Source organism: Papio anubis, chromosome 11 (assembly GCF_008728515.1).
Source record: "Papio anubis isolate 15944 chromosome 11, Panubis1.0, whole genome shotgun sequence".
Taxonomy (NCBI): domain Eukaryota; kingdom Metazoa; phylum Chordata; class Mammalia; order Primates; family Cercopithecidae; genus Papio; species Papio anubis.
The window spans coordinates 284150-301937 of NC_044986.1; the positions used below are offsets into that span (position 1 = coordinate 284150).

The 17788-nt window shown below is 61.6% G+C and overlaps 1 protein-coding gene and 1 pseudogene across 1 annotated transcript in view; one reads left to right on the plus strand and one right to left on the minus strand.

Annotated features, from left to right (window-relative positions):
• Positions 1-12261, minus strand: part of LOC101016460 (adhesion G protein-coupled receptor A1) — a 39846-nt gene extending 27585 nt beyond the window's left edge. The window contains exons 1-3 of the mRNA XM_021943890.2: positions 12039-12261; positions 3082-3209; positions 1370-1493 (exon numbers count right to left, since the gene is read on the minus strand). Coding sequence (XP_021799582.1) covers positions 1370-1493; positions 3082-3209; positions 12039-12041 — 255 coding nt within the window. The 5' untranslated portion in view covers positions 12042-12261. The remainder of the gene's footprint in view (positions 1-1369; positions 1494-3081; positions 3210-12038) is intronic.
• Positions 12262-13568: 1307 nt separating this feature from the next.
• Positions 13569-15062, plus strand: LOC103887851 (annotated as a pseudogene).
• Positions 15063-17788: the final 2726 nt, after the last annotated feature.

Sequence of the window (17788 nt, forward strand, 5' to 3'; positions counted from 1 at the left end):
CCTGCGGATCCAGCAGGCTCTGTCCCAGTGTGTGGCGTGCTTGGTGGCGAAGGCGAAGTGCAGACGTGACGGTGATGGCCTCTCGCAGGCACTTACAGGCGGGACATCAGTGGCGTTTCCCAGGCACTTGCTGTGGTTGTTTCCAGCGTATCAGAGGAACGATTAAGGAGGCAGGAGGTGCATCCGACCTCAGCCACCTTCAGGTGCGTGCCAACGACTCCTCTGCCCGGGGCCATGCTGGGCTCGGCCTCGGGGCAGGCTGGCATGATGTGCGGTCACACAGACAGGGCATCTCCTCTGCATGCCGGACGCCAGGGCCCTGTGTTTGTGAGAGCGCCTGCCCAGCCCGTCCCAGCCTGGCACATGGAAGTGTGGTGCTGGGAAGGAAGGAAGCCCGTGGCCGCTGCAGGTAGGTACGGGAGCCTAGGGGGAGTCGGGGGGGTTCTGTGCACTCTGCCCGGATTCTCCCCAGACACCCCTGTGGAGCAGCCCCTGTGGGAGTCTTGACCACTGCTGTCTGCAGGTGCACGTCAGTGCCAGGTACTACAGGAGGGTCCTAGAAACCACAGGGCAGATCCCTGGCAAGTTGCCCTGCTGTCCATGGCAAACCCCTGGCTGTGTCTGGGCCCTGGACGTGACTGTACGGGGCTGTGGGGCTGCTGAAGTGAGGTGGCCACCGGGACTGGGCTGGGTGTGCAGGAAGGAGCCGCCCCAGAGCTGTGGCTGCAGAGGCTCCGGGCAGGTCCTCTCCTTGGCCATGAGCCACAGCCCAAAGGGGATGAGGACGGGGCTTAGTGTTGATGTGAGGGTCTCTACAATGAGCTCTGCCAGGAACTGAGTGTGAGCTACACGTCCCCCCTTTTAAACCAAGGTCAGGCTGGGCCCCTAGAAGTGAGAAGCCCTCCTGTGTGCTTCAAGTCTCCAGCTCTCCCTGCGACGGGGGAGGAGGGTTTCCCGAGTGACATTTGTTTGGCTTCCAGGGGTCTGTGTAGAGGATGCACTTGCCCTCCTGGGGACTCAGGCAGCGGCACCTGCAGGTTCCTCCCTTGACCGGAGCGTGTGTCCCTCCTCGAGCTGCCCCACCACTTTCTCCGGGAGGGGCAGGCTGTGTCCCTGCTCCCAGGGAGTGCGCCCTTTGGGGACGGTAAATGTTAGCGCAGGCCTGGAGGGGGCCGCCTGGTGGACTCAACCCTGGGGTCAAACGTGGGGCACACGGGCCTCGCACGGCGTGAAGCCAAGATGCCGACACACCGGGGCCCAACCCCTTCCGGGAAATAGCTGAGCCAATGCTGGAGTATTATTCAGTAAACAAGACAATGCTCCACACTTCCCCTCTGGTAGGAGCCAGCGAAGGCGCCCCGGCACTCACCGCCTGGCACAGGATGGGGTACTTGGTGCGGTTGATGCCGCCGGCAAACACCGTGAAGGTCAGGGCCGCGTGGAAGCAGAAGTTCAGGAGCGTGTGCCGGCCCCGGCGACTGATGCGGATGGCGCTGTGGGGCAGGAAGGAGGTTTCATGTTAGCAGCGGCTCTGCACAGGGAGGTTTGGAAGGGCCCCCCTGGTGCGTAGGCTCTGTCCCCTGCACGGAGAGGCGTGGAAGGGGCCCCCTGGGGCGCAGGCTCTGTCCCTGGGAACTCCGGGCTCTCTGTGGAGTCAGGGCAGCTGTCTGAGGACCCGGTCAGGGGAGAGCAGACAGGCTGCCTGAGTCTGCCCTGAGTGGTGGCCACTGGAAAGTTCTGCCTTACGTCACCCTGGCACACTGAGGCTGAAAGGGGTTTGCAGAAGCTTGAGCAACCTGATCTCTTGGCGGATGAAGACACTGAGGCCCTGAGACTCCAGGACTCGGCCACACACTGTCTCAGAGACAGAGGCCGCGGGTGTCCCTCGGAGCAGGCGTCAGGCACATCAGGATGAGACTGTGATTAGACTGGCTCAGCATGACCCCGGCCATAGCCTGGGGCTGAGCCCGCCGTGCCCGCCTGTGGCTGTGACCCTCTCCATGACCACCACCATGTCTGGGGCCTGACTCATCCAGGCTGTGGCCAGCACAGGTATGGCTGCACGGCAGCCACTGTGACTCTAGCTATGGCCTCGCCTCAGCCTGTCCCTGTAATCACAGCCACTCTGGTCTAAATGTATTTTATCCCACCCGACAGTTGGTAGGACGGCACTAACCACCAAGCTGATGGTATTCGGAAGCGGGGGCCTCTGGGCAGAGCCATTGTGATGGGATCAAGGACCTCGAGAAAGAGGCCCCGAGAGGGCTTCAGCCCCCACAGGCAGGGACACAGGCAGTGGGCGCTGTCCGTGGGCCTGGAGCTGGGACAGAGGGGGCGGGCACCAGGCAGGGACACAGGCAGTGGGCGCCGTCCGTGAGCCTGGAGCCAGCCCTCTCCAGACTCTCCAGACACAGCGTCACAGGTGCCTTGATCTGGGACCTTGGCCTCCAGAACTGAGAAGTCAAGTTTCTACCGTCGATGAACCATCAAGGCCCCCGTGTTCTGCCACAGCAGAGATGACAGTTTCGGACCTGCCCAAGCCTCTTCCTGTGATCACAGCCTTGTGTGCGCCCAAGTCTCCGATGAGACTGTGGCCCTGGACGCATCCAAGCTCTGTCCGTGACCAAGGCGACCTTAGCCTCAGACATACCTGAACCCCCGCCCATGGCTGGCTGTGGACATGCCCACCCTGACTGCGGCTGGACCCCCTCATATTCTCGGTGCCTCTCCCAGGCTCTGCCGGCCATAGTGACCACCCAGGGGGACCTGAGCTTCTCAGGGCTGCACCCACTTCTGGAAGAACTTATTTCACCCAGTTAAGGACACAGGGGATGCCGTCAAGAAGACCCTGACGGAGGCCTGAGTGGACGGGCGTGACTCCCCCGAGCTCCAGCCACCCTTCGGCTGTGTGGTGGGCACCAGGCTGCCGAGCAAGTCTGAGCTGGCTGGAGACCTGAGTTGTACCTTCAGGGACTTCTTGCTACATGAGGGGGCAGCGACATTGCCCTTCAGGGACTTGCCTTTGAAGGTAAGAACAGGTTTCTCGGGCACAGTGGGCGCCCTTGCCCATGCCAGGCTCACCTCTGGTGCACGATGTAGGTGATGACGGAGGCCAGGAGGCAGAGCAGCATGACCGCCGTGCACGCGTACACCACGGGGTGCAGGAACTCCCCTGGGTAGCGGGGCAGGGAGAGCACTGTCTTCAGATCCTGAGGAGAAAGCAAAGCAGACGTGCGTGACTGACCTGGAGGGGTCTGTGGGTGGTGCTGTCCCTTGGGCATCCCCTTGGGGCTCGGCTTCCCCTGCAGCCGCTCCAGGCATTTTTGTGTGGGGTCTCAGGGAAAGGGGCTGCCTGGGGCAGGACAGTCAGGCTGCGTCTGTGGATTCTCAGGGAGTGCACGGGAGGGGCCTCATGTGGCCACCAAGCGACGTCTGTCCTCGCTTTCCAGCGGCTCTGCTGGCCAAAGGCATCCTTGTGTGGCTCTGAGGCCAGGTCCTGAGACGGTGTTTCGGCCGACTGATGCCTGCCTCCAGCCTCCTCTCTTCTCATGGCCTGGGGGTGGCTGGGTGGGGTCTGGATGGGCCTTAAGAGAGGCAGGGAAACCTATGGGATGGCCCCCAGCCGCACCGGGAGCCCCACACTCATTGAAACCCTGCTTGTCAACATCTCCCGGGAGGATCCTATAGGAGCTTCTGTGAGATGCAGAAAGAGTGGAGGCCGTTGGGCACCAATTCCACCTGCTTCACTGCCCAAGAAGAGGGTTCAGGGTCAGAGTTCAAAGGGGAATGTGTGTTCTCTGTGGCAGAGTAGACTGGGGGAAAATCGCCCCAGCTGGAAAGGCTTGGAGCTGATGGGGTTTCATCTTTCCTTCATCAGGTGAGCGAGGTGAGCTCACCAGGGAATCACAGAGGTGTGTACAGGCCGGGGAGGGGGCCTCGGGGCACCAGAGTCCAGAAACACACGTGTACAGGCCCGGGACGGGGGCCTCGGGGCACTAGAGTCCAGAAACACGCGTGTACAGGCCCGGGACGGGGGCCTTGGGGCACCAGCCTGCACTCAACTCTGTCTCAGGCTTCCAGCCTCCAGACTGTGGGAAACACGTCTGCCTCAGGGCCCCAGTGTGTGGTGTTTCGTTGTGAACGTCAGGCAGGCGAGTGTGCCCCGCGGAGTGGGTGCCATGTTCCTGTAACAACCCTGTGGGTGGGTGCCAGCAGGGGTGAGGGCTGCAGCCACCTGGCCCCTCCCCAGCCCCCTGGTAATCGCTGCACCTGTGCCAGGCTCTGGCAGCTCTGACCATGTTGTGGGTGCTGCCCTGGGCATCGGGGCAGGAGGAGGCAGCCGGCTGGGCCTCTGGGATGGCCCCAGCTGAGTGAGGCGGGAAGTGGAGAGGGACCCTCCTGTGCCTGAAGGGCCATGGGTGGAGGCAGTGTCACCTGTGTCAGGACGCAGGCAGCCAGTGGCCCGAGAGCTCCTGCTTCCCTCCTGAGGCCACACTTCTTGTCCGTCCAGCCAGGACGAGGCCCTGGCTGGCTATAGAGTGTCCACCATAGACAGAGGGCGCTCTGGGGAGCCACGGGACTGGCTGACAAAGTCCGAAATAGGGCCCCTGTCCCAGGGTTCGAGCAGCACTGGCCAGGTGGGCACTGGAGGGGCCCTGCATCCTGGGAGGAGGAGCCTGGACCTGTGCGAGGGCGAAGGCACCTGGGAGAGGAGCGGGTGTCGGTGTGAGGCCACGGAGCTGGAGTGACGGCAGATACTTTGCTTTCTGGGGAGTGTTTAGAATCTGCCCATTTCTTCCTGGACACCGGGACCCCACAGAGAGAGAGCACCCTGTGGTTCAGGCTCGGCTCTGAGGCCCACCCTGGACAGAGGCCCCTGAGGGTTTTCGGGAGGGTCAGGGCCCAGGAGAGCCCCACCCTCACTCAGCCGCTCTGTAAAGAGGTGAACTGGGCGGGCCTCTGTCCGGATTCTCCTGAGTGCCCCAGAGCCTGAAGCGTCAGTTGCCTCCTGCGACAGCTGTGGGGTGAGTGTCCGGTCCGTGCTCCAGCTGGGGCTGCTGCTTCCCCAGAGAGCCCAGGGACAGCCCGGCCAGCTGTGGACGCTCTCCCACACCCCTCCTTGGTGTTCTGGCTGCTGGAGCACTCGCCATTGGGAGGCGATGCATGGGGGCCCTCACGTGGCTCGGGCAGTGCCGGGCCGGTTGTCCCACGTTTGCTGGTTTAGTAGGCGCCAGCTTCCTGCCACTTGCAAACAGCTCCAAAGTCACAGAAAAGCACGTTTTCCCGGCCACATCCCGACATCAGGTTGTCCAGTGAGTTCTCTGCTCCTGGGAGGTGGGGAATACCCCATGTGGGTAGAAGAAGTGAAGGTTTAACAGGGCGCGAGTGACGCCCGAGATTCTTGTCCCCGGGATTCTTTCACGAGAGTCAATGGCTTTTCCTCCATGACGTTGACCCAGGGTCTAAAATAAACGTGAACACTCTACACAGTTCCCACGAGCTGCTGTTGCAAACCCAGATCCATGAGAGAAGCCCAGAGAGTGGGGTCCACTCAGTGTCCAGCCCTCTCCGAGTCTAACCAGGACTCCGTGAGTTGCCTGGAACCAGGACTTCATTCTCATCTGTGTGCTGAATATCCTGGGGTGGTCTGCCCGGGCCCTCACACGTCCCCCCATGGCCTTCCTGGGGCTGCTGTGGCCGCCTCGCACCTTCCTGCAGGGTTCAGACTCCTGCTCAGCTGCAGGGGTGGGGGCGGGGGGTGGAGCCATGGTAGACGGAGGCGCAGATGGCAGCCGGGAAAGTGTGTGCCCTGATGTGTGGTGCCTGCGAGCCACGTCCTGTCCCGCTGCCTCCGTCCCCAGGGCCAGAAGGAGACTTTAGCCTCCCGTCTGCGGCTTTTCGTCACAGCACAAACCCGTTTGTGTTAAGCCCAGTCAGAGCTGCTTTTCATGCAGGAGGCAAACACAGCAGAGCGTGAGTCCAAGGTGCGGCTGCGCTGGGAGGACGCCGCCCAAGCTCCAGTGACAGCCGGGGCCGTGCCGCCTGGCGTGGGGCTTCTCGTCTGAAGGCCAAGCTGTGAAGCTTCACATGGACTGAGGTGGCAAGGGCAGCTGTGGACTCCCGGAGCTGCCACGTGAGCTGGAGGCCTGGGCCACGGTCCTCACTTGTGCAATGATCCGTGGGTCAACAAAATGTTTTATAAGAAACAGACATGTGATTTGCTTTGGTTTCTTTTTTTTCTTTTCTTTTTTCCAAATTATAGTTATCAACAGTGCCTTTCTATATTTTCAGAGATGACATTTAAAATTCCAAGTGGGTCACGCGCAGTGGAGACGTGTGTTGTCTTTTAAAGTTTGCACATGCACGGGTTCCTCTTTGCAAGTGTTCCCAGGGCCTGATGGTCTGATCTGTGGCTGAACAGAGCCTGGCTGACAGGGGTGGGCTGATCAGTCCCCGTGAGGCCACAGAAGCAGAGCTCCTGGACCCTCGGCACGGAAAGCAGCCGGGCTCCTGGGGGGTGAAGAACGCCGGCTCAGAGGACCCAAGGGGGCTGGGGAGGGGCGGATGAAGGTGACCCCGACCTTCTTGGCCCAGATGTAATGGCTGGAATGCCAGCTTGGTTCTGTGCCTGCAGCATGGCCCAGGTTGCTCTGGAAGCCGCCCAGAGATGTGTCTGCTTCCCCTGGGGAAGGCTGGCTTCCATCTCCCATCCACCGGCCTCGGAGCCAACAGTCCCGCCAGCGTGTGAGCCCGGCGTGCGGGGGACTCGTGTTCTGGCTTATTTGTGTCTCCTCTTTCTTGAGTCATAACTTCCTCCTCTGTTTCCTCATTTTCACTGGAGGTCTCCTCCTTGGTGTGTTCTGCAAATCAAGTGGGTCAGGGTGTTAAAGACAAAAATAAAGGAGGAAAGATGAGAAGAAAGCAGTCAGTCAAGTTACGTGTGAATTTTCTGATAAAAACAACCTTTCTGCAGCAGCGAGAGGTGGGAAAGTGACCTCTTCAAACCTGGGGAACGCCAGTGGCCTGAAGGAATCTTCCTTCCCGCGGGTGAGGCGTCGGGGGCCGGGTCCGCAGCTCCGACTGACTGAGGAACCTTCTTCCCTGCATGGTGAGGCGTCCGGGGCCGGGTCTGCAGCTCCGACTGACTGAGGAACCTTCCTCCCGGAGGGTGACGCGTCCGGGCCGGGTCTGCAGCTCCGACTGACTGAGGAACCTTCTTCCCTGCATGGTGAGGCGTCCGGGCCGGGTCCGCAGCTCCGACTGGCTGAGGAACCTTCCTTCCCGCGGGTGAGGCTTCCGGGGCCGGGTCCGCAGCTCCGACTGACTGAGGAACCTTCCTCCCGGAGGGTGAGGCTTCCGGGCCGGGTCCGCAGCTCCGACTGACTGAGGAACCTTCTTCCCTGCATGGTGAGGCTTCGAGGCCGGGTCCTAGCTCGACTTGACTGAGAACCTTCCTCCCGGAGGTGGCAGCGTCCAGGCGAGGTCGCAGCTCCGACTGACTGAGGAACCTCCTTTCGCTGGTGAGGCTTCCGGGCGGGTCGCGCTCCGACTGACTGAGGAACACTGCTTTCAGCGGGTGAGGCTTCGGGGCGGAGTCCGCGCTCGACTGACTGAGGAGCCTTCCTCCCGGAGGTGAGGGCTTCGGGGCCGGGTCCGCGCTCCCGACTGGCTGAGGGCTCCTCCCGGAGGGTGAGGCTTCGGGGCCAGTCCGCAGCTCCGACTGACAGAGGAACCTTCCTCCCGGAGGCAGAACTGCGGGGCCGGGTCCGCGCTCCGACTGGCTGAGAACCTCCTTCCCTGCATGGTGAAGACGTCCCGGGCCGGGTCCGCCAGCTCATTGGCTGAGGAAGGAACACATATCCTCCTAGGTGCTTCGAGTCCTCCTCCTTCTCCTTCCAGGTTCAAGCTCTTCCTTCCTTCTTTCCTTCCTTCCTCCCTCCCTCCCTCCTTCCCTCTTTCTCCTTCTTCATTCAGGTGCTTCTTCCTGGTTCTTCCTGGTTCTCTTTCTTCTTTTTTCGGGTTCTCTCTGTTTTACTTCCTGGTTCTGTGCCAACAAAGATTGATTTCCTGAGAGCCTGATGTATTCCCTCATCTGCCTTTAAAATAATAACTGCCTCTACGGATCTGTCGACTTTTCACGGATGTGTTCCAGGGGAAAGGCAGAAGGTAGAGGAGAACACAGATGACCTGTAGTCGGCATTACGTTTGTAAGGTGTGTTATGATTTTCTTCTTGGAGGGGTAGATGGGCTAGTGAAGTTTTGAAGAGATTTGGAAAAAAATGTGTTAAAATATCATAGACGCCTTCTTTCTAGACTGGTAGTTACTTGTTTAAAGTTCTTAATTTTCGGGAAGATGTGAGGTGGGATGAGAAGCTTTCCATCCATGAGATGAAGAAAGTAGACTGTAGCCATTTTTAGTAATTTAGATATTAGACTAAAAAGCAGCCAGCTAGAAAGAACTCGGTACGGCTCTGAAATGTTCGTAAATGTGACCGACCATCGTTACGCTCTGTGACAGGCCCCTCCCATCTCCTGAACGGCCATTCCTGGCAGAGGCGGTGGGGTGAAACTGCAGCAGAGATAAACCCACCACAGGCAGGCTCACGTACTTCCTAATAGCTCAGCGCTCCGACACTCCCACAACCCGCCTGTGGGCCAGCACCTGATCCTGGTTCCCTTCAGGGTGGACTTTGCACGGGCCTGGCCTCGGGGAGCAGCTGCAGGCTCCTCCTCAGTCTCGGCTGCTGAGACTCGCCTTCCTGGGGGCACCGCCAGGAGCCTGGCCTTGACCTTGAGCCTGTCACCCTCCAGTGGGAGGTCTTCACCCTTCAGCTACCTGCCTCGTCTCCTTGGCGGTTTCGAAGGCACCTGTCCTTTCAGAAGGTGGGAAATGAAGTGCTAGACTCGAGGGGCTCCCCACACACCAGGTCTCTCGGGTCCCCCAGCCCAAGCTGGAGCAGGTCAGCCTTGGCCTCTCACTCAATTCAGGCACTGGGAACCCGCAGGATGCAGCAAACAGTGCCTCTGATGACCAAGAGTTATCCCTGAATTGAGAGCCGGAAGGGGCTCTGTCCAGTCTCCTTTGAGAGCCTCCACCCTAATCACAGAAAGCCGGCGGCTCTCAGGTGACCACAAAGGACACAGATGCTGACCAGCAGTGGTGCCACCAGCATGGGGCTGAGCACTGAGAGAGGGTGAGCTCATGCCACCAGCTGCACCTAAATATTGCAATTGTGGAATGGTAGCTACAAAGATCCGGACGGGCGATCATGCCACCCTGGAATACCGCCAGACATGCGCCACCCGTCCTGGGGCCACCGCTAATGGGATCCGCGCCATTGACCTGACCGCCTCGCCGATACGTACCATCCACGGCAAACCACCGCTGCGCCGATACGCCGCAAACCCTCCTGACCACCGCTTTCGCCATTCCGTAATCTTGCGTCCATTGATGCCCTCGCCATTACTCGCCCGTCCGCCGGTCACCGCTGTCTCCAGTACGCCGCCGACCCTGTCACTTTCTGCCAGTACGCCGCCGATCCGCGTGACCGCCTGCGCAATTACCGCCTGAATGCCAGCGACCACGCTGCGCCAATTACCTGCGTCCCGATCCCGACCGACCGCCTCACGCTGTTACCCGCCGCCACCAGACCATGACCGACCGCCTTCGATGCCAGCTATCCTGACGACCACGCTCGCCAACCGCCGCCCGATCCCTAAGAGACCGCCCTCACGCCAGTGTATCCTTCCCTTCCATCCCTTCCACTACCATCCACCACCCCATCCACCATCCACCACCAGCCCCTAACCACACCAGCCCACACCACCCCATCCCACAAAAACCACCCTACACCAGCCACACCACCCAACCCTACAACCACACTACACCAGCCACACCACACACCACACCACATCAGTCATGCCAATCTTATTATTCTGTTTAATTTCTGGCCACAAACAGTGTTACCAGGAGAGCGAGAGTCTGTGCTGAGTGTGAAGCCACCAGACTCACATCCTCTGAGGGAAATGGTCCCAGGGAAGGCAAAAGCTCTGCAGCTGTATCTAATTCCGAAGACTGACGGTTGGCTTTCCGCGAGAACAACTGTTCTCCGGGTTAAGTGTCAGGACTGCAGGTTACAGGGTGCAAAGGGACACCTATTCCATTTCGCAGCCTGCTGGAACTTAAGTCCTGACGGCACCCCTTGCGGAGACAGAGGCAAGTTCATGTTTGCTTTTGCTTGTTAACAGTGGTGACGGAGACACAGCTTGCAGGAGGTGCCCCAGCTTTAACCACTGGACATGTGGCCTGCAGGTCCTCCAGAGGGGAGCCAACTGTCCATCCTGTAGAGCACCATGGGCCGACAAACCAGCCTTTTGGGAGGACGGCCTGGCCCAGCCAACCTGCTGGACAGCAGCTCAGAATCCAGGGCTGGCTCATGCCTTTGTGCACGACCAGGAGCGGTGCCACCAAAGACTCTGACCCGTGACCTGTGCCCTATGCCCTTACACTTGGGAGCTCAGCAGTCAACTTGCCCCTGGCAGGGGTCAGGAGTCCCCCAGAGCGCAGCAATGGGACAGGCAGAGTCAGGGCCACCCTGCCCTGGCCACGGCCTCCAGGCTTCCTTCCCAAGACCCCACGGCCATGGGGTGAGCCTGCCCCGGTATCTACACTGTGAACTTGGAGACACATGCAGAAAAGTGCTGTACCAGATTGATGTAGCACAGGAGGGCAACACCACACACTTTCTGTCCCTTTCAGAGATTCTCTCAGGTGCAAATGTTACTTGTTGTGAATAAAAACCCAGTGAGCGGCTGAAATGCCACACTCTCCCCCACCTGCAGAAGCCCTTCTCCATTCACTGTCCTCTGTCAATGACAGCTTTCCATTTTGCAAATAAGGGCCTGAATTTGAGGCTGAAAAGCCACAGATTCTGCCAACTGGGAGGCCTGGGGCTGGGCTGGGTGTGGCACCTGTGGGACAACAGCAATGGTTCCTGAGGCTGGTGGGAGCCCGGGGGTGGGCAGGAGCCCTGGGACCAGCCTGCTGCCCCCTGAGGTGCTGCCGGTGCTGGACACGCAACCTTGTCAGGTGTCTGAAAGGTAAGTGCGGAGGCCTCAGCCAGCCTCAGGGTGAAGCAGCCGCTGGAAGATGATACTGAATGTTGGCAAAGGCATCGCTCTTGCTTGGACATTTTGAATGGAACAAGAAGAAAATGAACAAGTGACTCAGACGGATGGCTCCTTACACAGTGAACACTGGGTCTGCTCCGAGGCACGCCAGCCGGCGTCTGTGGCAGCCGCACATTCTGGGGCCATCGGCATTCTCTGCACGTGCCCTGGGTCCCCACCGCCTGTCAGCTGCCCCTTACCAGCACACACAATGCATTGTGCACTCAGCTGTCAGCCCTTCCGGAGCCCAGACCTTCAGCAACTGCAGCAAAAGCTTGCTGGAGCCTCAGGGAGGGACTCAGGATGGGTCCCGCTTGCCGCTCCAGCCAGCTGCCAGCCACGAGCCCCTTCCCGGTGAAACACCCTTCCCGTGCCTGTCGTGTGTGCAGCCGCCTTCTCTCTGCCACAGCCTCCACTGAAGCCCACCTACGTCTGTCCCCACTGCCTTTCACCAACTTTCTGATGGGAAGGGGCTGGCATGGTGGTGTGGGGGAGGCCTGGTGACCAGGCTGGAGGGGCCTGGGGTGGCAGGGACCTCAGCCCAGGCACAGACCGGGTTTTCACAGCACACGGATGCCGGCTCTGTGGGAGGGACGTCACCTCCATTGATTAAATGATTCGACATTGCTGTATGCCTGCAACTCATTAGTATGACCAGCACCCAGCCACCGGGAGCAGAGGCGCCAAGACATGGGCCTGTCCCCGGCCCCCACCCCATAGAGCCTCCCACCCCGGCACTGAGCCCGGACGGAAGCCCGGTCACCAGCTCACCACTCCACAACTTTTCCAGCCTGGGAGTCCCTGAACGGGTGGCGGCCCCCCCAGCGGCCCAGCCCCAGCTGCAGGACCCCCGCGACCCCCGTACTCACCATGAGCGCTGCAAAGTTACCGAAGCGTGAGCGCCGCGGGAGGAGGCGTCCGGGGGAGGCGATCAGGTCGCGCCCTGCTCCCCGCCAGCCTCCATGGCCTCCGGAAGGTCAAAGTCCCAGACGGCGGCCAGGAGGTCGCGCTCCCGGGCCCCGGGCCTCAGGGTGACCGTGGCGGGGCGGGCGCAGTCCCGGAGCTGCTCCCATCTGCGAAGACAGCGGCGGTCAGCGGGGCAGGAGGAGGGTCCCCGCGAAGGGCAGCTCGTAGCCCCGACCCCGCCGGCGAGCAGCCGCGGCGCCTGTCGCTCCCTCCCCTCCGCGGGCGGCGTGGGGGCTGCGCCTGGGGCTGGTGGAGGCGGTGCCGGTGGGGACCGGGGGGAGGCGGGGGGCTCGGACCGAACGTGCCAGCGGCAGATGCGTCTCCTTCTCCATGTTTAAAAATCAATCTGCGCCCCACTCCCGGCTCCGGAGCCAAACTCAACGATCTCGGGCTGCACAAAGCCAGAGGCGCGCGAGGCGTTTGCACCCGGAACGGGCACCGAGTGACCCGCCCGCCCCAGCCCGGCCGCGGCGCCTGCTCTGCCTGGATGTGGCTCGAGCTGCGGCCGGGCGCGCGGGGCGGGGGCCCTGGATTATCCGCTGCTCCTCCCGCCCCAGCGGAGCCGAAAGTTACTCGGAGCCTCTTTCCCCGCGGCCGGCGTCACCCCGGGGCGGGAGCGTTTCTGCCGAGCCACGGCCCCGCGCGTCCCTCCCGCCGCCCAGACCCGCGCCCAGACCCTCTGGTCCTTCCCACCTGCTGTGGCCTAAGCGGCTGCCGGGGCGGCCGGGCCGCGCTCCTGGAGACGGACGCGCTGCGCTCCCCCCGCCGGGGACCCGCTCTCCATCCGCGAGGGCAGCGGCCGAGCTGGGAGCGAGTTATCAACAGATTGCGGGGCTGCGGCGCCGGCCGGTGAGTCACAGCCCCGCGCACGGGCGGCCCCAGCCCGGCCAGCAGCGCCGCCGCCTCTGCGAGTAGCTCCCTCGGCGACAGGGGGGACCCAGGGCCGGAGGCAGGCGCGTAACCATGGGGACCGGGGCGGGCGATGGCGGCGGGCGGGCTCCTGCCGCAGGGTGGGGATGGCTCTTCCAGCCGGGCGGCCGCCGTCACACTGCAGAGCGCATTTAAAGAGACACCCGGCTCCGCGCTCGCGCCCCAGCACCAGACCCTCGCCTGAAAACGCCGGGGGGCGGACTGCACGACCCTGTGTTATTCCCAAAGGAGATCTCCATCCGTGGAGAAGCTGCAAGAACAGAAATATACACAAGAAAATGGATTTGGACGGAATTTTCCATCCTTTATTAACATTCTCGAGTCCAGATATGCCAGAACCGAGGTGCACCTGTCGTGAACCCGTCTGAGTGTGAGTCAGCAGGGCAGACGCAGCTGGTGTAGACAGACAGGGCCCGTGGCTGTGCTGAAAGCGTCCCTGTCCCTCCACCCCAACCCTCCTGCATCCTAGGCCACAGAGCCGGGCACCCAGAGCCAAGGTGAGTGTGGAGGCTGGGGTGCCAGGGGCCGAACAGCCCAGCCTCCCACCCGCAGCAAGGTGTGGGTTCTGTGCACAGCCCACAGGCCCCTATCCTGCCCCCAGGGGCCTCCTACCCCACAAGGTGGGTCCAAGTCCACTCCAGTTTTCGTCACAAGATCAGTTTTCTGGGGTACGTGCTGGCCTGGTGGCAGCCTCAGCAAGAGTCTCAGGAACTGCCCTCGGTGTGCCATTCCTCCTCCACCTGTTCCGTCCTTGGCCCTGGGTGACCCCACACCCCCTCCACCTGTTCCCTCCTTGGCCCTGGGTGACCTCACACCCCCTCCACTCATTCCCTCCTTGGCCCTGGGTGACCCCACTCCCCCTCCACCTGTTCTGTCCTTGGCCTCCACCCTTGCATGGCTGCTTCTGCCCCAGGTTCTCTGACACTGGCACCTGTTCAGGGGATCCCCAGGCCCTGCTGCCATGGATTTTGAGGGGCCTGAAGGATGTACTAGTGGGGGGTTGTCATGAAGACTCACAGAGGTAGAATTAGATGCAGGGGTGACAGCATTCCGCTTCCCTTAGGGCCCCACTGCCCCATCTAGCTGGTGTCCCCAGAGCCCCTCTGTGGGGACAGTATGATGGGCCCTGAACTCTAGCTGAGGGACACAGGGTCCAGGCAGGCAGTGGTCCAGTTCCCAGCTGGAGACACTCCAGGCACCCCAGACCCTGGCCGCCCTGACTCCCTGGACACTGTTCCCCTTGGAGCCTCAGAGCCCCCTGGTATCCCCTGGGTGATGGTCCTGGACAAGAGGGCTGGGAAGGGGCCGGCTGCAAGGGGCCCCTTGCGAGGGGTCTCCATGGGCTCTGTCCTGACATCTTACTCCTGCACCCAGCAGCTCCCACCACAGAGACTGCTCCAGGTGAGGGGTACCAAGTTGAGCACAGGTCAACCTGTCTTCCCGGGGGGCTCCTGGCACATCACGGTTGGGGCCCAGAGGAGGCCCCAGCTGGTGTGGGGGCCCTGGCTTGTTTCTTTCCCTGCACACGGACTCGAGCCCTGCCCTGAGTCCCATGGGGGCTTTGCGGGGGAACTGCTCGAAGGTGCTGTGGGGGCAGAGGGAGGTGGTGGAGCCAGCCAGGCTCTGGGAGGCCCTAGAGAAGCTCCCACTACCCCTCTCAGTCCCAGCTGGTTTTGGGCCCTGGGCTGGGCCCCCACAAGCTCCAAAGGGAAAGATTGTCCAAGGGAAAGCCCTGAAGGCCGCTGGTATCTGGGTAGGACACACAGAAGGTTACTAGGTGCTGTGGGGGCCCTGGGGTCCGGCACTTGAGGCAGACAGGCCCACTGGCTTGTGAATGTCCCCCTGCCCTTGCATGTGGTGGTTGGGACCCAGGAGGGCTGCCCCCCATTCCACACCCAGTGCTAACCCGGGTGAAGGAGAGGGATCCCAGGGGAGCTGGCACTGCCACATGTCCCAGAGCTGCCCTAGGGGAGAGTCTGTGGGGCCCAGTCTTGTGAGGGGTGGGGGTGCCGGACGTCTCCTGCCCACTCACAGCTGCCCCCCTGGGACCCTCCCCCGCTGCTCTGCCAGCCCCTTCCTGGAGCTGCCCTTGGAAGGCACCTGCTTCAGGCCTCATCTCTGGGGTGGTGCTGGGGACCAGGCGCTGTCTCCTGAACAGTCCCACATGGTGGCCCTGATGGCACGCCTGTGGATGGGGAAACTGAGGCACAGAGAGTCTCGTGCCACCCTGGAGGATCATGCAGGCCTCTGGGTGGCATTCAGAAAGTGAGCTGGCGGCCATCTGCCCTGCAGCCAGGGGACGTCAGCACTTGCCCTGTCCCCAGATGTCACGGCCCCCGGCTCCCAGCCCCCGGCCCTCGGCCCTCTCTCTGCTGGCTGTTCATCAGCAAAGCCTCTACTTTCCGGACTGCAGGGTTGGCCGTGGCACTGGCTGGCCACAGGGCCCACCTTTCCAGTCCCGGCCAGAGGGAAGCGTCTTGTCCATGTTGCAGGCACACGGGTGAGGTGCCGCCTGCCTTCCTGACTCTTACCTCCCCAATAGAGGAAAACAAAAGAAAAAAGATAGAAAAGACCAGGAAATGGAAATAAGGCAAAGAAGAATGAAATTTAAAACCCTAACAAACCCAAACAATGCTATTTCAAAATGTAAGTCCATGACGAGTCTCGTGGTGAAAAAGATGGAATTCCTAGCCAGGAAAACACCCCATGCTTGCCCCGTGGGTGTAGGTGCTCACCACGGCAGAGTCTATTTACGTGTTTATTAAGGTGTCTCACCAGGTATCGCCTGGATTCCACCAGAGTTGCAGAGCCGGAGGATACGTTCCTGTTTCCATGATGCATAGTTACATAGGTGAAGAGCTTTACTGCGAGGACTAGAGGAATCGAGGAGTCGGCTCACTCCATGAGGGACGCACACAGGAGCTGCTGTTGCTGCCTCAGGCGTGATTCCTTCCTCTTCAGGGAGGCTCAGCTCCCCGCTGCAGCCAGGTGGGCCCACGCAGGCCTCCTTGGCCTATAGCGCAGACAGCCAAGTGCTGGTCATGGTCACCGCGTCTACACCACCCCTTTCTCAGCAGCAACTCCACGAGTGCTCGATGGAAAACTGCGGACAGCAGCCTTGCCAAGCGGACGCCCAGGGCCGGCCACTGCAGCCCCTCCAGCTGCGTCCTTCATCAGGGCAGCCTCCTCCCGGCTTCAGCACTGCGGGTAGCACACCAGCGAGGGGTGTGCCACGAAGCATCACCCACGGACGTGCCACGAAGGGTTGTTCTTCTTTCGACTTTTTCTGATGGTTTAAAACTGTGAGAACACGCAGCTCACAGTCCACACGGAAGCAGGCACGTGGCTCCTGCCTCACTGTGGGAGGAAAGATGTTCTCAGAAGAAATGGCTGAGTTTGCAGAGGGTTTTGCGGAGGGCCAGGCAGTCTGAACGCAGCCCAGCGGGCCTTGGTGGAGATGGGGCTGGCACGGCGGGGGCAGTTCTTCCTGATACAAATCCTAACGCCTTCAACACTGACCTTCCAAAGAAGCAGCTGCTGGACGTTGCTCTGACAGCACGGAGAACCCCACTTTTGAGGCGACTCTCGAGGGCTTTGTCATTTATTTGGCATCCGAGGCCCCAGCTCACAGGGTCTCGGGTGCACGGGACCCTCCAGCCCTTCCCACTGCTCTGCGATTCTGCCTACCTCCCGGAAAGGTCAGTTTGGGGTTCCATTAACTGGGGAACCTGGCCCCATTCACTGGGGAGGCCACTCGGACCTCCTCCGAAATGCTGGGGCCGTGGCCGAAACCTTGCCTCCTCCCAGGAGCCTTCGGCCCTCTTAGTAGTGGATGTGGGCTTCCTCCCTCTGAGGGGATCCTGGTGGACACAAGATGTGGGGCGCCCGTGGGTGGCCACCTGCTCCTGCCGCAGTCCCACCTCAGGGCCTGAGCTGCAGCTACTGCCTCTGCAGGGAAGGAACAATGGGGGCTGGGCCCACCCCTACCCAGAGAGTGGGCCGTGTTGCCTGCAAGGCCTCAGCCAGGGGACCACGCGTCTCCACATCTTGTGGCTTTGGGATCTGCAGGCTGTTTGTGGGAGAGCAGGAAACAGTCCCAGGGATGACGCTGCCTCAGGCAGGGTAACAGAGCTGGAGGTCAGGCCGACGCAGGAGGCTTAGGATGGTGATGGGTACCTTCCCTCGCCAGGGGTGAGCCCCCAGCCCTGCCTTCCCTCGCCGGGGGTGAGCCCCTCCCCAGCCCCGTCCTCCCTCGCCAGGGGTGAGCCCCCAGCCCCGTCCTCCCTCGCCAGGGGTGAGCCCCTCCCCAGCCCCGCGTTTGGAGGGCCGTGACTGCTGGGGACTCGCGTGCGGAGCTCGCTGTCATCACTGAACTCTGGAGCAACAATGGCCTCATGTCACTGGTGTCTCGGGCAGGACCTGCCTCTTTTTGGAACACTTTTGAGAGTGTTCGTTTCCAGCCATTTGGTGGGGACTCTGAGAGCCTGAACTTAGAAGCCCACCGAGAGAGGAAATGGCGGCCTCCGGGGGTGGGAAGCCTGGCCGCCGAGCGCGGGACCCAGGGCCACCGTCCTCCCGAGACAGCGCGCAGCAGCCGCCACTCACCCAGCGGAATTAAAAACGGCTCTCTGGTTGCCACGGCAACCAGCCGTCTCCCCCCAGCGTCAATTTGAATTTGTGCAGACCATTCCTAGCCAAGATTCAAGCCAACAGATTCGTGCTT